The sequence below is a fragment of the Diabrotica virgifera genome, chromosome 4 (assembly GCF_917563875.1).
Source record: "Diabrotica virgifera virgifera chromosome 4, PGI_DIABVI_V3a".
Lineage (NCBI taxonomy): Eukaryota > Metazoa > Arthropoda > Insecta > Coleoptera > Chrysomelidae > Diabrotica > Diabrotica virgifera.
The window spans coordinates 6,877,395-6,900,976 of NC_065446.1; the positions used below are offsets into that span (position 1 = coordinate 6,877,395).

Below are 23,582 nucleotides of genomic sequence, written 5' to 3' on the forward strand. Positions count from 1 at the left end.
TTATAACTTCTTACATGCGTACAAAGTACACACACATTCTTTTTTTCTTCATGATACGATGATACTTATCTACTTGATGCAATGAAAAACCAACCTGTTGTGCTTTGTGGTTCAAGAAACCCAGTTCACATACTCTAGCCATCTCATTCTGCATCTCAGAATCTAGGAAAATGTGCATATAGTCACAAATAAATGGAATCAAAGGTGTGCTAAGAAAATAATAAAAAGCAAATTTAATGAAATTTGTAATGATACAAGTGAAAAATTATACAGATTATCAATAATTTTTAAATATATACATTAAAGAAACATTGTCAACATTATAAATATAAGGTATTTTCCTTTGTTTTCCAGTGTAGCACTTTAGAGTGTAGGCTACATTGGCTAATATCAAACGAAAATCACTGATGTGCCACTAAGCAAAGGAATGCTCTAGTGTAGTTAACCCTTGAGTTAAGATTATAACAAGTCAGATTATTTTGGTGAGGTTAGAAACAACAAAATAAAAAATTAAGTTAAAATGTGTTCATACTTTAGTTTTTGGTTAACTTGGTTGAATGTTACTGCGTAAGACGAGTATAGATAGTCATCCTCTCAGAAACAGGTGTAAATTTATCTACACTAGTGTTACACTTATCAATGGAACATGGTAGTGTACCACTACATGTTGCAAATGAAAGACTTAGTGTAGCATTTTGTTAACATTTTTTCAGAACTAGTGGTACACCAGAAAACAAAGGAACATACCTATAGTTTAACATGAATCTCAGAGAACTATTTACTCTTTGTGAAATGTTTGAAAAGGTCGTTGTAAACCGTGTCCTAGTAATTTTGCCATTGAATTATGCAACCTTAAAGCACTTCTACCCACTGGAAAAAAGTATGATATACCTTTTCTATCAATATTCTGTAAACATTCAAATATTTTATTACAATAATTACTATCATCGACTGGTTCATGGGTCATCAGTACATCACAAATAAAAAACGGATTGTCCAACAATTTCACAATTTTTTCTGAGAATTTAATTTCTGGTATTGTGTATGATCTTCCGTAACATATTATAGTACGAATTATATAAGGTGGAGCGATTTCATCTTGAGGTATCTTAATGTTGGGTAAAATTTCTTCAAAAACTAAATTCATGTTAAATGTATCTTCAACTTCACACTGTGTTATTTTTTCAATACAATTATTTACTTTTCTCAACTCACTAGTGAAAGGTAGTGCCCATGTGGCAGTATTTTCATTCAGAAGAACAATAGCGAACTCATGATTCTTATTGATCGAATGTTTCAGATTTACGAACAGATGTAGAGACTTTCTGAGCATTGACAATGGTGTGTATTTACCGTTGGCTTCTGCAAAACTTGTGCAATGTTCATCTTGAGCTCTATCTATAACTAAAATAATTTTTTCGGGAACATTTATGTTTGGTAAAGAAAATTTGCTGCGTTCTTCAAAAACATCGTATTTTTTAAGATTCTCTAATAAGTCTTTAGTTTTTGACATGGGTTTTATTAAAATGAGAAGCTTCTGCTCCTTCTCATTATTTGGAGAACTTTCTTTATGGTCTGATTTTTCTTGGGAATTTTCCACACAACTCTCTTTTGTAGTGTCACTATTTACTACATTACCATTAGCATTAGCCCCAGACTCTTCGCCTGAATTATCGTCATCTTCCATTTGTATTGGAATTATGCGTTCTACCATTTTGTTGTTTTTATTTAAATGTGACTAAGATTATTAAGATTAAGAAATACAAATCACTCAAAAAATTTATTTTTATGATGGTATGTTTATGTTTACGTTGAATCTGAATCTCTTCTTCTTTTTTAGTAGGCTTGTTATAGGTAATCAGTCAGGATAATTCTGTCTAAATCCTGGCCACTACTTTGCGCCGTGTAATTTGGGTTGCCTTAATAAACTTGAATCGGCGAAATGGGCATAATGGGTATAAGCATAGAGGTATATATTAACATAGAGGGAGCCTACCTTCCGCGCTTCCTGACGACAAGATCCCATGGACTGGTTTGCTGCATCTCTTTCTAACACATTGTATCGAAAATCTATGATGACATTCAGTGTGAAGATAGGCACGGAAGAGGAGGACAACTGTAGCAGCTTTACTATGCGTAAGAGTGAAACAGCAATAATCCAAATAAAAAAGATGGTGTCGTCACTTCGCTCTGAATGACACTCTCTCTATGCTAATATATAACTCTATGGGTATAAGTTTTGCTGTACTTTAAAAATATACACATTGTAAGGCATGAATGAATCAAATATGTAGTACCTTTTTGTAGATGTATTTAAAAATGAACCTGAAAAGTTTTTTTCTCTGATTCTGGCCTTGGTTTAGAACTAGAACCTTTAGCCACGTAAATGTATAACTTATCACTCAGGTGTAATGTGTGTGTTGAGTAAGTGTCTTGTTACTTTGCAAAGTCGACGTCATTGTCTTTGCAAAGAGACGCTAATTGTATCCGAACGTCTGCGGTCCCTCCCGTTCCTGAAAAGTTATTACTATAAAGAGTGATGTACCTAGATTGTGGCTACTTACTTTAAGGCGATAGGATACACCGTTTTCTAAAAAAAAATCGATTTGAAAATTTTTCGTTTCTTGAATAAAAAAATTAAAAAAAAACTATATCTAGAAAAACGAAAACTGGTAGGTACGTTTATTTATACTCCAGAGATGAATAGATTTCATTAGTTGCGAATTTCTAGTACCGGTCATATGCGTCTGTTTTGGGTAGGTCAACGGTTGTTTTATCGCATAAGGCCCGGTACTTTATGTCTCGATTAATAGCCCGTTAGTTAACGGAGGTTTAATCGGGACCTCTTTAGGGTCTCTTGCGTTGTAATAAATGCAATTACAAGTATTATTATAATTATAAATAAGTATAATAATAATTATAATTGCATTTATTACAACGCAAGAGACCCTAAAGAGGTCCCGATTAAACCTCCGTTAACTAACGGGCTGTTAATCGAGACATAAAGTACCGGGCCTAACTCTTTTATCTTTATTTTTAAGAATTTTTGACACTAGATTAATGATGAGGCATTCCAGTACTAAAAATTACTTTTGCTTTAAGTTGGTAAAATACACCGTTTTTTGCGAATTTTTTTCAACCTGAGGAAACGAATAATTTTCAAATCGATTTTCCTAGAAAACGGTGTGTTTACCGACTTAAATCAAGAGTACCTTTTAGTACTAGCGTTGATTGTCTTGGAATCTCGTTTGTCGGTATAACTAAAAGAAGAGAAGGCATGGAACAAATGATAGTTGAAGGCAACGTAGAGGGCAAAAGATCCAGAGGAAGATCTCCCGTACAATGGTCGGACCAACTAAAGGACATGACTGGTTACTCACTCTCCGAAGTAAAACAACACTCATAGGAGAGATAATTGGACAGAAATAGTCAAACAAATTACATGACACCACTATAAGTCCTTATGAAGGAGAAAATATAGAGGAGGAGGATATGTACAGATAGTCAAGCAAAAATTTCATATTTCAATACCTACCAAGGTTATGCTTAACAACTTCACTGTCCAAATGGTAATACAGTAATCTCTCGTTATCCGCCGGCTCATCAACCGCGGTTGCGATATCTGTTGAATCTTTAATGAGAATGTTTTATTACTTTTATATATTTTTTATAATTAACCAGTCGCGTTAAATTACTCATGATACGCCACTGGCGCTTGTTCTTAGTAGTAAGACTAGGGCAATTAGTTTATAGTTCAGAAGGTTTAAAATACCGGCGAATGTAGACGCTGATCTCAGCGTCTTTATTTTTGTTGATATAATACTTAATAATAATAGCTTCAGAACAACAATATGATAATACTATTTCACAGATATGCAATTATTTCTTTCTATGTATTACTAATATACGTATCCGAATTGGGATTATATGTCATATTCTTCTTTGGATCGTGGATTCATCGCCAACCGCACCTTTCTCTTCGGAACGTAACCCCCGCGGTTGAAGAGGGATTACTGTACATAAAAAGATTCTCTCACTTCCAATGTTATTTTAATATTAAATATCATGTAACTGCAGTAAATATCGATTTTTATTATCACTAAATATATCCAAAAGTCAAATCAGCATTTTTCTAAAAACAAATTTAATGATCACATATATGATTCAAACAAATTATACTCCCACGTTCATTGGATCATATATTAAAAGCAAATTATATCATACATTGGATGTGCTTTGTAATCAAAATAATAACGGAATCTGAAGAGGAAACTGTGGGAAAAGCCAAAAGGCAAAGAAATGTGGAATGATATGATTCAGAGGGTATGCCAAAAAAGAAGAATTATTTCATATTATGCCTCATAAATTTTTTTGTATTCTTATTTCTATACAAAAGGCAATTATTTCATAATATACCTACATAATGAACAATTTTCTATTGCTATTTTACCCTACTGGTATAAAACTAAGAGTATTATGTATTAATATTTTACCAATTTTTTTTCACACTTCAAGTTGATGATTATTACAACACGCTCATACAGGGTGATTGATTAGTAGGGTAAAGCTCAGTAGCTGCGCTATAGTAATAGATAGCAATAAAAGTTAATAACAAAAATTTTAGCAACCTTTGAGCTTCACATTACAAAATTAGTTAGAATGTTACAGGGTGTTCGATAACACAGTGGCAGACCAAACTTATGTTTTTTAAATGGAACACCCTATATTTTATTTTAAATTTGAAATCCTGTTAACTTCTCCATCACAAAAATATAAAGGTTTGTTATGTTATACAGGGTATTTACAAAGTTATAACCAATTTTATATGAAAATCGCAACAAGTTCAACTCCCTGTATAAATAAAAATAAGCAAAACAGCAATGGTTTATTAATGCCATAATTTTTTACGTATTATCAAAATTTTCAAGAATGATTGATATTGCTAATTTTCTTTATATCAAATACAGGGTGAGTCAAAACGCAAGTACATTATTTTCTCAGTAATTTTAAATGGAACACCCTGTATTTTATATCACTATTGAAAAGTACCATTACTGTACTTTAATTTTTAGATAACATTCCCTACATCTTAATTTATTAGTTTTCAAGATATTTTCATTTTTCAATGGACCAGTAGCGTGACCACCCAAATCACCAGAATTTAATAAACTGGACTGAATTTTTGTGGTTACGTTAATAATGAAGTTTATAAAATACCTCCAACAACAAGGGATGCGATGAAAAATAGAATAGGAAGTGTATTTCAATGTGTTAATTTACAAATGCTTCGTAGGGTAAGTAGCTCATTCAATAATCGTTTTTAGTGTTAGGAGGTAATTTTGAACACCTTATGTAATTAAATATTAAAAATATTTTATTAAAAGTAGCTTCAAATTTTTTCAAACATGTTTTTTTTTGCAAAATGTATTACTGATAAATTATTTTTCGTTCTTTATTTGTTACATTGTTACATACAAAAGTAGTGTTTAATTGTCTTCACAAAATGTTGTATTTTGTGTTTGTATGTTTTTTTGTAAAATTAATTACTAATTTTCTTTCTTTATTTGTTACATTTACATAAAAAAAGTAGTTTTTAATTGTTTCAAAAATGTTGTGGTTGTGTTTTTTTTGTAAAATGTATTACTAATAAATTATTTTTATTTGTTTATTTGCTATATTGATTACCGGATTGATAATCAGTAATCGTCAATTCAGTCATGGCTTACTTAAAATTTAGACACCTAAAATAATTTGCTCTGAAGAATGAAAATATCTCGAAAACTAATAAATTTGGTCATCCGGAATGTTATATAAAAATTAAAGTACGGTAATGTTACTTTTCAATAATGATATAAAATACAGGGTGTTCCATTTAACATTACTGAGAAAATAATGTACTTGTTTTGATAAAGAAAATTAGCAATGTCAATAATTCTTGAAAATTTTGACAATAAAAAAAATATGGCATTAATAAACCATTGCTGTTGTGCTTATTTTTATTTATACAGGGAGTTGAACTTGTTACGATTTTCATACAAAATTGGTTATAACTTTGTAAATACTCTGTATAACATAACAAATCTTTATATTTTTTTGATGGAGAAGTTAACAGGATTTCGAATATAAAATAAAATATAGGGTGTTCCATTTAAAAAAACATAAGTTTGGTCTGCCAAAGATGAAGAAATCAGTAACAATACTTTCAAAAACTTTTGGTATAGCACTAAGAAGAGATATAGGACGGTATTACTAATGTTAGATTTATTACCAAATTTATATATTGGTGTCACATAAGAAAGTTTCCATAAGTCTGAAAATTGACATTTTGATATTGGTTATTACTCAAGTATATGGGCATTTTATTAAAAACTCACGGATATTATTTAAAAATTATTTATTAAAAAACTGTTGTTACTAAATAATTACATTTATTCTAATAATAAAATTTACAGATAACGTTTATGTCATCAAAACCATTTTCTTGCCTTTCAAAATATTAAAAGTAAACTGAACAAACAACTCGTATATTCTTAGTAGCGTATTAAGAAAGACATAAAAAAATACGCTCACAAAACATAAACTTTACACACGTGTGAAAACAGATCAAAGTCTAATATCCCCCCGAATTTACTTTGCTTCTTTTGTGTAAGCATCTAGTTCTGCATCCAGTTCTTCAGCTGTTGGCTGCTTTGCCTGCTGGTTTCTTGGATTACGGCCACGTCCTCCCCCTAAAGAGACAAAAGAGATGTTTTAGATACATTAAGAATATATATTTGTCACAAATTAGTAATATCTAATATTACTGTTCCAACAATGTATACTTGAGAAGGTACACATACAGTCAATCCAACAGATCTTTGCATAAACATAATGATTGATTTGCAAACAAGTTAAATCAAAACATAAATGTATGTCAGTACAGTAAAACCTCAGTTAAGGGGCTGTTCAAGTATTACGTAACGCAGGATGTGGGGGGGTCAAAAATCTTCAAAAATTGCGTTACGCAATAGTTAAACGCCCATTAGAGTGCGTTACGAAGGGGGGAGGGGGGTCAAAAATCGCGTTACGTAATACTTGAATGCTGCCTAAATGAAGTTTCAATAATTTCGTCAATAAAAAGTAAATTTTTATCGCAAAACGAAAACAATTCTATGTTAATTTGTCAACATCGCTTTCATACAAATAAAGAGCGGAATTAAACATACAAACCAATTAAGAAAAATGGACACATTTAAAATATTTATTAAAGAATGCTTCTATTTTCTTTTGCATTTTCCTTTGACAACAATGTTTTGCAGCTATATCTCTCCAATACTATGTAATTTGATATAACAATGGCTTAGTGTGAAAACCTCGTATCCCATTTTTTTTCGAAAATGACATTTTGGTGGTTTTAGTTTGAAAACCTTATATCTTACGATTTACAACTGTTAGAAAAAATCCAAATACACTAGACTATTTTCTACAGCCGAAAAAAGAAACCACGTATATCAATTACTCTCTTTAATTAGTGTGAATACCACGTATATTTGGATAGCCCTTATCTAAAAGGGAACAAGCGCCAAATTGCCATTTCTGACCTAAATATATCAACTACCTGATAATATTAAACTTTGTTTATCTAAAAAGTCTCAAACACCAACTGAACGTCAGAGACCTCTTTTGGCAAAGGTTACCAAGTTGCGTGTTATGAATTACAGGAATTTGTTTATCTCTAAACGGATCCAAGCGACAAAAGATTTATCTTGTCGCTTGGATTTCTTTTGACATTCTTCATTTCAATCATTTGGTTTTCTTTTGATTAACGTGTTTTCGTAAACTGCTTCTGATAATCCTGTTTAAGTGGTGCTAAAATATATAAAATGAGCGGAAGAAGTGCTTTGATTTTGAATATGGCCTTAATCCAACCAGATTGTGGATTGGATAATGACATAGAGACTAAACAGGTATGTATGTATAAAATATTTACTCGGTTTTAAGGTTAGAACATTTCACAGAGAGGTAAAATACTTAAATAGGACTTGTAATCCTCTATTACTTGTTCATAGCGATGTAAAACATTACTTTTAGGCATGATAACGTAATTTAGGCATATTCTTTTTAATCCGTAGCAAAACATGACAATGATTTTTTTATAATTGACGCATGGATCTCTGTAAATTTTATTGATTTTGTCGCTTGGATCTGTTTAGAAATAATATAGTTTCCGATGTTGATGTACAGTTCCGGTATAAATTATTATATTAATGGATATTAAATATTACTTGTTGATTTTATAATAGTTAGTAGAAATTCATATTACCTCTTACTGTTAATATTATTACATTTCTGTTCATTTCGTCAATTGGATATTCCAGAAAAAATAACGTTTGTTATTATTTTAGCCAAACAACTGTATGGACGGTGTCAGAACAAATAACCCCACTGTTGATTTGCCACAGCCATCCACCGAAATTATTTCAATGACAACTTCGGTATGTTATATTTAATTTTTTATAATAACAAACAATAGTAATTTCATAATTATTAATAATTTATATTATTATGTATCTTGTTATTAGATTATTCAGAAACTGATGTGTTTATTATTTTAGATAAACAACTGTTTGGAAGCAAACTGTGCTAAAACAAATAATATCGAAATCCAATTATTAGATTTGCAACAAGTGCCTGGTGAAACAGACAGTTCGAAAACTGAGGTATGTTAAATCTGTATTAAATTACATATTCTTTTAAATAATTTAGTGAAATGCTTGTAACGGTGTTGAAAATTCAATAATATTTTAGGTTCCTTGTTTTACCGCCTCCATTGATTGTATGCCAGACGAAGATAATGAGCTCCATTTTACCGATTTTGAAGACTCGGGTAGTGAATTTGACCCGAAAGAAGCCATAGCTGATGAGTCTGACTCTACAGACCAAGAACAAGAAGACGAACAAGAAGACAAACAAGAAGACGAACAAGAAGACAAACAAGAAGACGAACAAGAAGACGAACCACAACACCACACTCGTCAAACAAGTCGGCCAAAGAAAGGAAGAGTTGCAAAATATCCCGGGCAGACTTTTAAATCTAGAAAAAAATTAAAAGACGGCAACAAAAAACACTACACCGTTAAGAGGATCGGAACGTATTTTCGGCTGCAATGCTATTCAAATGGGGATTCATTTTTTTCAAATCCTGAGAAAACTAATAAGTATTTTGGAAAAATTTAAACGCAGAATGAAAGATTACGTTATTAGCGAGGGCCGAAAGTCCCTGAGAACTTCTACAATGTTTATTTTAATAAGTTACAGGGGTGAAAAAACTAAGAGAAAATTTAGTGTGATTTTTAAATTCAAATATCTCATTCAAAATAAACTTTTTATTTATTCTAAGGGACTTTCGGCCCTCGGTAATAATTTAGTCTTTCATTCTGCGTTTAAATTTTTCAAAAATATTTATTGGTTTTTTCAGGATTTGAAAAAAATGAACACAATGCCGTGGTAATATTTTCCAAATCTGTCTTTGTCTTACAACGCACTCAACCGAATATAATATTGTCAGCATATATTGTCAGTCAGACACTGACAATCAGTGACAATTTTAAATATTTGACATTGCATCGGGAATATTTTGAGAAATTGATTAAATATTATTTATATATAGTGTATTTGATAAATAATTGATTTAAGACGTGAACTTAATAAAAAGATATTTATTGTGTATTATTTGTGAAAGATCCAAGCAGAGAATACATCAGATATATCCTGTGATCCAAGTATTTTGTTGTTAGAGATGTTCAAAATTGTAAGCGTTCCAAAATAACAACATATTATTAAAAAATCACTTTAACACTTTTCCTCTTTTCTCGATTGATTATTAGTTTTTGTTGTACAAATAAATTATTACAATCACTGAAAACATAGTTAGTGAAAAAATTATCACATTTATTAACTGAATTAATAATTTGCAATTATAAAAATAACAGTTATCCAAGAACATTCAAAAGCCATCTCTTTAAATTAATTATGACATTTTCAAGTAGAATGACATTCTAGTAATGTTTACATATCCACACCAGTGTGAATTTTACTACACGTAATTTGCCGTGTAAAGACAGAAAAAGTAGGGATACACGTAAAATATTTGCTAATTATGTACCCATAGCCTTAAAGGAATATTGAAGGAACCAAAACAATATATCGACTTTCAGTGTAAATGTACATTAAAATGTAATGAACACGTTTTATCCTCCATAAGAGAAAAATGGTTTCAACAATTCTGGGGTCTTGAATCCTATAATGCCCAAACAGCCTTTATTGCTGCTACAATAAAAGTACAAGGCATAAAAAGAAAGAGAAACATAGAAAGCAACAGAAGACAAAACACCAGGATATATGAAATAAATAATGTAAGGGTATGCAGAGATATGTACATACAGACGTTGAGAATTTCTCCAAAAAGAGTAAACACTGCGTTAAACAAAATCAAGGCCGGAAATGTTAAGGACGAAAGGGGTTTTAAAATTGGTGGGCATAACAAGATATCACAAGAAATCAAAAATAAAGTTATAAGCCAAATAGCTAAATTTCCTACATATATTTCACATTACTGTAGGAATGAAACAGATGCAAGATTTTTGGCCACAGATTTGACACTTAACAAAATGTATAACTTATATAATGAAGAAGAAACTAATGATAAGATCGGATTCTCCACATACAAGACAATTTTTTACGAAAATTTTAACCTACGGCGCAAACCCCCTGTAAAAGATACATGCAACGTATGCGACTCTTTTAATATTAAAATTAAAAATAAGGATCTTTTAGAAGAACAATATAAATCTGAGCATGAAAATCATCTACTAAACTCAAAAGATGCACGCGAAACGAGATTTGGAGCAAACAAAAAGTAATCGTAAACTTGAAGTTGTAACATACGATATGGAAAAGGTTTTGGGTTTACCGAAACTACCAACTAATTTGGTGTATTATAAACGGCAACTTTCACTTTACCATGAAGGAGTACATGTAGGATCAACCAACACACCATACTGCTTTATATGGACAGAAAGTATGGCTGGTCGTGGAGCTCAGGAAGTAGGATCCTGCTTAAAAAAATTTGTTGATAATTATTTGGCTGAAGGAAAAGAACAACTAATTTTATGGTCCGACTCGTGCGGTGGGCAAAATAGAAACATAAAAATTGTGTTAATGTTGAAAGCTGTCCTAGAAACTCGCCCTTCTTTAAAAACTATTTACTTTAAATATTTGATTCCCGGCCATAGCTTCCTTCCAAATGACACAGATTTTGGGGAAGTTGAAAGATCGCTAAAATACCAAATACGCTTGTATACGCTTAATGAATTTAAACAAGTCTTAGAGAATTGCTCTAAGAAAAAGAAGTTCGTTGCATGTGAAATGACGAAGGACGACTTCTTTGGCACTTCACAAATTGAAAAATCTATAACTAACAGAAAAACAAATATTAACAACGAAAAAATCAGTTGGCTTAAAGCTAGAGTAATAATGTTAGATAAAGACCATCCTCAGTCCATTTTTATGAAATATTCTCACAAAGAGAGCGAAGAATTTAAAGAAATAAATATAAAAAAGATTACCAAAGGTAGACCTTCCGATAATAATAACAGTTTTTTTGCATCCAAACTTTTTAAACTCTATCCAGACGGGAAGGAATTATCACAAAAAAAAATTGCTGATCTTAAAACGTTGATGTCGTTTGTACCAAATGATGTAAAACATTTTTATAGAGATTTAAGAGGTGCGAATTTTGAAGATGACGTAGAAGGATTTGGCGAGACTATTGACTTTGATGTGGAAACGCTTAATGAATGTTGACATGTTATTAAAAAAGGTTATAATTGAATGGTACGAACAACTACTTATTAATGTTCTGTTATTTAATAAAACGATCCAAGTAAACAGTAGTTTTATATAAAAAGATCCAAATCCTAAAAGTAGCATTTAAACAGAATCACATACATTATTTAGATTTTATCAAAAAAGAACCAAGCGCCATTTCATACTACAACAAAGAGAAAAACTATTTTATTATATTTTTTTATATAAGACAAATATCTAAACTCAATCTTTCTCCTAAAAAAATTGAGAAAATTAAAAAATAATGAAATGTCGATTTTTAAAGCTGTTAAGTTTTTAATCTTATTTTACTCAAAACTGCAAAATGGCTGTTGGTACCTTTTAGATAAGCGCTATCCATTTATAACCAAGAATTTGGTACTTAATTTGGAGTGTTTTTTTGAGAAATTCGACTTGCAGAAATGTTTTTTGTGAACAACAAAAGGTAATCCGGCATATAGAAACATTTTATGAACCTTAAATCAAAAGATTTGTATTGTATCGACCTAGTATTTGGAGGTGTGCAATAAGCTACGAAAAATGAAAACCTCGTAAATAATAATAAACACAACCTCACTTGAGATGAAAAACACGTATATCAAGATATACGAGGCTATCATAGTTACTTGGGCAAAGGCTCTATATACTGCAAGGATATTTACGTGTTTTTCATAGTTAATATTTGTATTTCCAATTTAATAGCAACATTTAACACTTTTAGCTTGGACCAATATCAGATATTTGTCTCAATGTGCTCGAATTAAAAATACGTAATGTAATTTTTGTTTTTAGGTTACCGTAAAATGGGGTTACTTTGACCGCTGGGGTCAATTTGACTGAAAACAGAAAAATATCTATTGTGATATACTTCAGCCACCGTGTTTAATTCCCGAGATCCCGAGAAGCACGGATAATTGGGGTTCTACTGTACAGAAAACAATATTTTTAACCGAAATTCTTGTTATCCGAAAGGGCCTCCCCTCCAATGATTTCGGTCAATGGAGGCTTTACTGTATGTACTGTCACTGTAATAATTGTTAGGAAATAGCTATTATCTTGGTAAACATATCGCTCATTTACCAGAACAACGTGATATCACAAAAAGTACAATTTTACAGGAGAGCATTTTTTAAGTTTCAAAAAATCATAAACTGGTAATGACTACATTAATTTGCTTGAAATTGTAATTGGTGTATATTTTAACTATTACCTTTGAATAAAACCAGTTATTTTATCTAGATTTTATTATTATACTTATAGAATTAAGACATACAAAAAAAAGAAACACATATATCACATTCTTTCTGAAAATATAGAAAGAAAGTAATGCAATAAATTAACTTGTAACATTGTAGATGATAAAATTTTCTGGTTTTTGGTAACTCAAATAAATAAAACTGCTGGTTTTTATTCAAATCTTTATTGGAAGTTATAAAATATCTTAAAATAAATTGTGAATAATGATCATTCATGAATATGCTTTGAACACCCGAAGTAAAAAAAATGCTGTAAATGAACATTAAGTAAAAATATTACTACATAATGTATTAGTATTAGTAATGAAACAAATACCTAATCACTTTACAAAACAGTTTTGAGTGATAAGTTTAAGGTTAACGCAATATAAAATAGACTACTTATCCTAAAAAAGTATAGTCAGTAGTCAGCATTACTCAATTGGACTAAAAATGTAAATGATACCGTAAAATAAAGCTTTGTAAAAAGTTCTGTGATATCTTGGGATGAGATTCTTCTTAATCAAATCCATTAGATCTGCTTTTTTCCTGTTAGCTAAACCAGGTTTCTGTGAATATGCGTTAGTCAATTCTATATTAATGTTTTTCTTTTTTTATCACTATTGCCTTTCGAAACTCTTCATCAGCATATGAATATTTAAAAGATATGCCTGAAGGATCATCCTTTTCGAAATTAATAACCTTAATTTCTGACAGTTTGACAGGGTTGTTATCCATATCTTTTGTTAAAGTTAAATTGATTTGATTACATACGTTTTTCCAATCATAAAAATCTTCGTAACACATTTCGTTGACATGAAACAGAGTACTTTTTTTCCTCGCTGCCTTTATGGCACCTATAAAAGCATCAGGGGTATACATTGGTCCTGATCTTAGCTGTCTCTTTATCTCCTTTTCAATTTGAGAATGTGCCGAGTGTCTGCATACTCTGGTTTTCACCCCAGACACAGTTAAAAAATATGCATTATTATTTTCACGCTTTGGAGCAACACATCCCTGAGCATCAACTTTGACATAACGATGTTTTGGGACAACTGTTTCGACGTTGTTAGCTAAGAATGTCCATTGTTTTTCAATGACCCCAGAGCCCAGTATTGTGCTAAAAGTTGTTGCTGCTGACTCTCTGTGATATTTACTTGACATTTGAATGTACAGGTTGATGGTGGATCTTTGCATGGTGGCTTTGAAGAGCGTCCGGGAACAATTTTACCGGATTTGGGGGATTGGTATGCTTTTCCACTATTTCTTAATTTTTTCACATTTTTCTTCCATTCACTCTCCTGTCTTATTCTCTTCTTTCCCTTTTTCATTGGTGTTTCATCAGTTACTGGCGGCTCAAGCTGTGCAGTAGTTACATTTTCCTCTGCATTAGTTGGATGTACATTTAAGATGTCCTGTAACGTTTTATCCTGGTTAGTATCTTGGTATGAGGTGTCAATAGAATTCTCACTTACCAAAAACATTATCAAAATCAAAATTCTTAGAATTATCAACCTCATTACCGGAAGATCCAGCAACCTCACTATTATTTTCTAATGCTAAGTTGAGTATTTTGCGACCCCATCTGTAAAAATAACACTCTTTATGAATTTGTATTAGTATGTTTAATGTGATAAAATGACATAGTAAACTGTGAAATAATATATTTTTTCTGAAAAAAGTGCACAACAACAAATATTCAAAACAAAAAAATCAAGTTTATCATCAATACTGGTTCTTCTTTTGATATTACCTTTGAAAAATTATATTTTCACAACAACAACGTGATATCAATGACAAGACTATTTCACATGTAACTGTATTTTTTCTGGAAGAACTAGTTAAATACCTTTGTTACATTTTAGAAATAAAATTAAACATTTGATTGTAGCTTACCTTTGCAATGATAGTGTGGTATAGTTGTGATGTCACGTTGTTTGTGAAAACAGATAGCACTTCACCCTACGTCATACAGATGACAACTAATATGTCACGCTATCGAAAATAACGAGGTGTCAGAAAGAGACAACGTTACAAGATGATTTGTCACATCATTTCTGTCTCTTTCCCTACAAAGTACATTTTACTTCTATGTTAAAGATACCACGTTATTACAGTATATAGAATGAAATACGGCGAATTTATTTAACCGATAATAAAAAAATCAGATGTTTCGAGATATCACGTTGTTCTGGTAAATGAGCGATATTTTATAAAATTATTTTATTGAAGTGTTCGACCTTTTTTCACTATTGAGGAGATTGATGCATTCAACATTAACACAAGAAGTGCAGCGGTTAAAATTTTGACCCATTTCAAAATTCATCTCTGTGCAGTAAATATTCTAGTAACTTCAGTAACTTTTGCTAGCAAGTAATACTTAGATTCAGCCTTAGATTTTTGACATTTTGTGAATTTTCGGATACACTACTCACTACATTACATTATTGTATGGTCTCCACAATACCAAGCTCATTCTACTACATTGGAGAGATTGCAGAATAAATTTTTGAGATATTGTGCATACAAATTAAACGTACGCATTACTAATCATGATTATACCTATATTTTAAAAACACTCAACATGAATTTATTAAAAAGTCGACGAGATAAGTCTGATTTGGTATATGTGTTTAAATTAATAAATGGTTTAATTTGTTGTTCTGAACTTCTCCAATCTATTAATTTATATGTTCCCTCCAGAAGTCTCAGACATGTTGATTTGTTTTATATACCTTTTCATCGAACAAACTATGGTATGCATTCGCCCATTGAGCGAACACTAAAAATTATAAACGAGAATAACTTGGAAATGTTTGGTGTCTCCTTGGCTACTTTTAAGAATCGGATTAAAAGAGCTTGACAGGTACTTTGTTGTTTATTTTAACTGATTTGTGTAATAGATGTAATATGTGTACTTGATAACTATTAATATCTCATTTTTGTTTAATGTGTAATTAAGATTTATTTTACTCTAGTTTAGTAGATATTACAGAGATTGATTTTATACTGTTTGTTTTGTAATGGGGGTAATCCCGTATATAAATAAATATAAATAAAATAAACATTACTATATGTCTACTTTGTAACTAATTTTTTGTTTTTTACGAATTTACTGTAAAGCGTGGATGGATCACACTTGACCAGTGGTGGATCCAAGGGGGGTGTCATGGAGGTTATGACCCCCTCCCCAGACAAAAATAAGTATCAATTCAATAATCCTAAAACAAGAAAACCCGAGAGACACAGGTCCCCAGGTGTTCCCTATTTTTTTTAGTTTATTTTAGTTAGCATTTTCATATTTTGTTAAGTTAATATGATATTAGCTATATTAAGGTATATCACAATTCTAGAGTGCTATGTATTAAGAGTATAAGTCAAAAACGAAAATTTTTTATTAGGACTTTTCAAAGTCTCTTTTACCACTGATGAAATAACTATTAAGGTAGACTTCCGCACCAAGCGACCGAGACAGGAGACCGCGACAGGCGAGGTCTCCCCACGACTGCTCTCAATGCAATTATATCAGGGTAGTTCTGCAGCCCGCGACAGAGACCAGCGACCAACTATCGTCTAATCGCGACCTATCCGTCGCCTGTCGCGGTCTCCTGTCTCGGTCACTTGGTGCGGAAGTCTACCTTTACAACTAAATATGAAAATGGTGATGAAATTTGATTAATAAACTAGTAATTAACTATTTTACTTTCTACTTTGGTAATACCTTATTAATTATATAATTTAAAACATACAAGAATTCCGAAAAATCTTTTTTATGACTTATACTCTTAGTACATAGCACGTTAGAATTAATGTTGTTCTGAAGCTATTTTCTTGTGGCATTTTTACAATTTTAACTATTTAGAATGGGAAATAAGCAACAATATTATTAAAAAATGATTTTTATTAACGTTTCGACGCCCAAATCGGGTGCCGTTGTCAAAATACAAAATACTATTGAATAGTATTTTGTATTTTGACAACGGCACCCAATTTGGGCGTCGAAACGTTAATAAAAATCATTTTTTAATAATATTGTGGCTTATTTCCCATTCTAAATAGTTAAAAACGTTAGAATTATTCTTTCAAAACATGTTAAATTAATTTTTTACCATTTTAAACATTTTCCTTGATTTATATGAAATTAAAATCAATTACAAGATTCTTTTTTGATAGATAGATAGATATCTTTATTTCAAATGGGTAACCTAATATAACAAAATTATAACAACACTATAGTTAATAATTTTATATTGTGTCCTATATATTATAATAAAAACGTGGTATTATAAAAAGTACTTTTTTATAGAAGTGTTATTATTTTTAAAACTTTAATTCTGTAATTTAAGAGTCATTTGGCCCCATTATGTAGCTAGTTCCATCTACTGATGCATATTGACGGCGGAAAGGCATGACTTCGTAACTGAAAAATGTATAAAATGAGTTACTTCAGTTTTCGCTTTAGAATAAGTGTACCAGCACCTACTAAACAGCGGTTACAGCTGGGAAAGCCTTCGAGAAATTTTTCCCAGCAGTAACCGCTGTTTAATAGGTGTCAATACAATTATTCTAAAGCAAAAACCGAAGTAACTCATTCTATACAAATTTTTTAGTTGTGGTCTTGCCTTTCTGCCGTCAATATACTATCTTCACCAACGATAGTCCTTCAGGACTGAAAACGTTTTGAATTTATAAATCCATTTAGATATAAAAAAAAAACTTCGACCTCGATACTAAAATTTTTTATTTCATTAGTAGTTCCAAAATGACACAAAATCTAGGCATCGGATAAAAAAGTTTATTTGAAGAAAGTGTATTTTTTTGTTCTTTTTAATGGCGGTACAGGATCGTTTTTTTAATATTGTATTTAATTACAGAGTAATTTCCACATATTAATATATTTTTCAAATTGGGCTCTGTACCGCCATTCTTTATTATATTACGAATACGTGTGCCAAATATCTCGAAAAAATATTCAAAATTACAGCCGCAATCTTGGAACGCGTTTTGGCTACCTGTTGATCGCTACTGTATCACCTTAATAATACACAAGATAAAGAATATCCATATAAATCCAAGTTATCCAAATAAATGATATAAGAATGATAATTATGATATAAAAATTCATGTTTCTTAGAGCTTGTACCTTTATACTATACTAGTAATCACTTTCAAATGTATATATTGATACATACCTCTAGGAAGTCTACCTCTGCTGCCTCCCCTAGGACTTCTGCTTTGGAATTTTCTATCAACACTACTACTGGCAGGCCTTCTTAGTGGAGCAGGTATTTCTGATGTTGCTAACTGGATATTCATAGCTCTTCCATCAAGTGGGACTCCGTTGTACTGCTTCATGGCTTTGATTGCATCACTCCTTCTTTCAAAAATAACATCTGCTGTTCCAAGGGACCTTCCAGATCGATCATAATGTACAGCAGCACCCTTCAGGACACCAAATTCAGCAAACAATTCCTGTATATCTGAGTCGGATACTCCAAAATCTAGGTTAGAAACCAAAAGTTTAGTTGGTCCCATAGTGGCTTGTACTGTAGCTCTAGCAGCTGCAACTTTTCTTGGGCCATACCCTTCAAATAGATCATGCTTCCATGCACTGTTTACGTCTCCCTAAAGAAACAATTGGTCAGCATCTATAGCTTCTGGTGTATTTTAAGAAGACTCCACGACATTCCAGCCCGAGCCTCAAAATATATAAAAAATATTAAAATTAAGTACTAAATGTAGTTACCCGCGTGTAATTGCGAGATATGCCGCCTCGCCCACGACTTCTTTGCACATTTCCACCGGGACGACCTGAACTTCTGAAATTTCCTCCACGGCGTTGGCCACCGCCACCGCTGCTCCTATTACCGCCTCCTCCACGACCTCTTCCGCCCCCTCTGCCTCCTCGGACTCGTTGTGTTCGGTTTGATTTGATTATGTCGTCCAAACTCATTTCAATTTTATCAACCATTTTTGGATATTATGGCTTACTGATGAAATAAAAATACTACGATGGCCGATGGCGTCACTTTCACCTCGCTGTCAACAATGAAAATTAAATGGCGCCGAGCGAGCACGAACGTCTTTCTGTCAAATAAGTGGAAGTGGTAAAACTTATACAGACGAGCCAACTGTTTAAAATCAAATACTAACTTCCCTACAGTGTAGGCAACCAAAGTGAAATGTTTTTTCTTCGAAATTTTTAATTTTCATTATTTTTAACGCTGTGTCTAGGTACACGCTAACGTGTACGCAAATAAAAAAGTTAGGTACACGCGAATTAAACTTCATTAAGCCAGTGACGTCATTATTTAGCGTACACAGTGACTTTATATTTTGGTACACGCTATTTTGATTTGATATGTTTATTGTTTGTTTGATAGAAAAATATTTGATATTATAAGGAGAGGGGAAGGGAAGCAGAACTATTCAAATGTTTCAAACTTAATAATGTAATAAATTAATGTGTATGTATTATATTCACGTTAGCGAAATAAATTTTAATTGACATGAAATGTACAAAATATTGTTAAAGATTTGTTTACTACGTAAGTCAATTATACCAGTTTATAAACTATAAAAAAAATGCTGTTGTGTTTATTTCTATTTATACAGGGAATTGAACTTGTTACCATTTTCATAGAAAATATGTTAATATTTGTAAATACCCTATCCTATATAACATAATAAACCTTTATATTTTTGTGATGGGGAAGTTAAGAAGATTTCGAAAATAAAATAAAATATAGGGTGTTCCATTAAAAAAAAAACATACGTTTGGTCTGCCACTATGTTATCGAACGCCCTGTAACATTTTAACTAATTTTGTAATATGAAGCTCAAAGTTTCCTACAATTTTTTTTATTAACTTTTATTGCTATCTATTACTATAGCCGGTCTACTGAGCTTTATCACACTAATCAATCGCCCTGTATCCGTTAATCATGAATTTTTGTCTCTTATCTTTTTCATACTGTTTTAAAATCATGTTAAACTCATTAAAAGAACTAAATAATTGCCCACATTCCATAGTTAATTAAAAAAACACTAAACAAATAAAAAAATGAAACTCTTTACGAATCAATATTAAAATGTGAACACAACGCGATTAGACAAATTCCAACACTCGAACACTCGCGGTATATACTTACCACAGCATACACGTGGCTCAAGTTAGCGTGTATCCAAAAAACCAGTAACAGTGCACGCTAAATAGTGACGTCACTGAATTGATGACGTTTCGCGTGTACCTAACTTTTTTATTTGCGTACACGTTAGCGTGTACCTAGACATAGCGTATTTTTAATTAAAAAAACCAGTTTATTCATAATCCGCAAACGAGGAGGAATTATGTGGTATGGTTATTTAGTGATTTTACAGCTTTTTATACCCAGAAAATGGAAATATATATTTAGCGCTACGAGGAAATCTCAACATTTTATTTCCTTATAACTCGAAAACGGAAAATCCGCAGATAAAATTTCGAATGGACGGATTATCCTCAAATCAGGAGGAATTATAAAATATTGATTTTGAAAAATTCATTTTGCTTACTTTTGTGTATGCTGCCTTTAGCAAAGCAACCATCTATGCATGATACTATAAATAACTTTATTTATAGTATCATGCAAGGTCCCTATACCATAGGTTGTATGGTAACTTTGACATTGACAAATGAAATATTGTCATCGTGACGTCACCCAGACGATCAATTTTACGAATTGTTTGTAAACATAATAGGATACGTGGTCTGGAGGCTATATTTTGTTATTAAATATCGTTAGTGTTTTAATTTGTGTTTATATCTTGAGATATAATGTATCTATAGATATCATTAAGGTGATACAGTAGCGATCAACAGGTAGCCAAAACGCGTTCCAAGATTGCGGCTGCAATTTCGAATATTTTTTCGAGATATTTGGCACACGTATTTGTAATATAATAAAGAATGGCGGTACAGAGCCCAATTTGAAAAATATATTAATATGTGGAAATTACTCTGTAATTAAATACAATATTAAAAAAACGAGCCTGTACCGCCATTAAGAAGAACAAAAAAATACACTTTCTTCAAATAAACTTTTTTATCAGATGCCTAGATTTTGTGTCATTTTGGAACTACTAATGAAATAAAACATTTTAGTAGTTCCAAAATGACACAAAATCTAGGCATCGGATAAAAAAGTTTATTTGAAAAAAGTGTATTTTTTTGTTCTTCTTAATGGCGGTACAGGCTCGTTTTTTTAATATTGTATGTATTTAATTACAGAGTAATTTCCACATATGAATATATTTTTCAAATTGGGCTCTGTACCGCCATTTTTTATTATATTACGAATACGTGTGCCAAATATCTCGAAAAAATATTCAAAATACAGCCGCAATCTTGGAACGCGTTTTCGCTACCTGTTATGATCGCTACTGTTTCCTCTTAAGTGTTTTTAGTATAATAACTTAAACCCAAAACTCTTTTACAAGTGTTAAGATACATTTTAATGTGGTTGTATTAAGTACCTACTTACTTACTGGATTTTCTTTCTGCTGTATTGTATAGTAAAGGACATTCTTGTATAGAGACATTACAGTTCTGTAATGTCTCTTGTGGTTCTTCACATCAAGTTTACATCATCTGTGTAGGTTACAATCTGCTTAGACTTATTGAACGATATATCTAATTAAGTCTATAGATAATAGATCTATTATATGTAATTGTTTCATATAAAATTATAACCAATATTGCAGCCATCTAAAGATAGTTTGAGTAAACAATTATAAACTAAATGAATATATAAAATGGGGAAATTCCCTTTATTGCACTGAAATTGTATTTTTTTTATAATTTACTGTTAATGTAAAACTTTACAGGTACCTATTGAATGGAATCATAATGTTTTAATAGTTTTATATATTATAATCCAGTACCTAACGTAATCAGATGCTCTTATGTTAAACTTAAGGGAAAAACTACTAATTTTGATACATAAATCTTTAGTTGAATCTCTTTTTTACCATGGTTTACATGTTAGGAGGAATTTATAATAATATACTACATGCATTATCCCCAATTCAAAATTATTATATACCTACTCAAAATCATTTAAAAAAGTAAATTGTATTCAACCCATTATTAATATACCTAGGATATTTGAAAGATTTAGTCCCATATATACACAAGAAAGAATCTCCTTCTGCTTTAATTAAGTAGTAATATTTTTATACTACTGCATACATCTAATATCTACTGCATATATTTCTACTATATCTACTGCATATATTTAATTGCAATTATATTCTATGATTTTTGTAACTCTACAGGTATCTACCACATTTTTTAAAGAATATATGAAATAAATAGTCATTAAAAATCCAAACGTATTTTTTTTAAATATACACATTTTCAATACATTCCTACTTTCCGAGTTCATTTCAATGAGTGAAGTGAATGAATTTGAATGCAGCATTCTGGGTGACGTCACTCCCGCCATTAGATTCTCGGCGCTGATTGGTGGAAAGTTACCATGCAACCTGTCTATTTATGAACCTTGAGTATCATGCATCTATGTAGACCCTAGACTGTCATCAATACGACTAACTTCACGCGTAACTTTGATACGAGAATTATAAAAAAATGTGCATTGAAATCCAGATCCCGTAATTCGTCATGCCCCGGAATCTTATATGAACAAACTGGGGAATTTCCCCCATCACTTTCACTACCGTCAGCTAATAAAGAGAAATGACAGCCTATCTCGCTCACGAAGACTTTAACCAATCATTTATGTTAACGCCATATCTGAATGTCATAAATAAAATAATCAAACGAGGCTTAACTCGGCAATGTCAATTCTGTCAAAAGTAATGACAGTTAGTGGAAAAAATTTTCCATTAGTTTACAGTTTTTATTTTTTATTGTATTACCTTTAACGATTTGTTCTTAGTAATTTCAATTTAAGTTGGTTCCTTATCCTTCGTTGATAAAGTGTAGTTTTGTTTTAGTTACGAAACGAAAGAACTTTTGTGTTGTGTTAATAAAAAAACTGAACATGGTTTATTATTGTTGTGTACCGTTGTGTACAAATCATAGAAAAGTTAGAAAAATGCATAGATAGGTAAATAGTAATTAGTTTATAACTGTTTTATCTGAAACAACAAATAAATACACGTACCTATATTTAGAAAAACATTGTCATAACTTTTTTTATATCCCTTTTCCTTACTAAATTTGACAGCAAAAATAACATATTTTTGTAACTTGGGGAATTCCGAATAATTTATGAGTATTACTTAAATATTATTTAAATAAAATACTTTAACAAGCTTAGTAAGTTCTGGTATTTTATTTTAATAATATAGGTGAGATTATAAGAAGATATTTTAATTAGTAACGAAAGGGCCCGCAAGAGGCGCTGAACGGATGAAATTAATGCTTGTCCATTTAAATTTCCCGCCAAATGGTGATTAGTTAACACTACGGTCGCAAGT

The 23,582-nt window shown here is 31.2% G+C and overlaps 2 protein-coding genes across 2 annotated transcripts; both read right to left on the reverse strand.

Annotated features, from left to right (window-relative positions):
• Positions 1-232: 232 nt before the first annotated feature.
• On the reverse strand, positions 233-1,837 carry LOC126882899 (BRISC and BRCA1-A complex member 1-like). The gene has a single exon (XM_050647975.1). The coding sequence runs from the start codon at positions 1,712-1,714 to the stop codon at positions 779-781; it is 936 nt and encodes a 311-aa protein (XP_050503932.1). The 5' UTR covers positions 1,715-1,837; the 3' UTR covers positions 233-778.
• A 4,540-nt stretch (positions 1,838-6,377) lies between these two features.
• LOC126882900 (THO complex subunit 4-A) lies at positions 6,378-19,169 on the reverse strand. The gene is made up of 3 exons (XM_050647976.1): positions 18,847-19,169; positions 18,293-18,725; positions 6,378-6,728 (listed from the first exon to the last, which is right to left on the reverse strand). The coding sequence occupies exons 1-3, from the start codon at positions 19,069-19,071 to the stop codon at positions 6,628-6,630; spliced, it is 759 nt and encodes a 252-aa protein (XP_050503933.1). The 5' UTR covers positions 19,072-19,169; the 3' UTR covers positions 6,378-6,627.
• Positions 19,170-23,582: the final 4,413 nt, after the last annotated feature.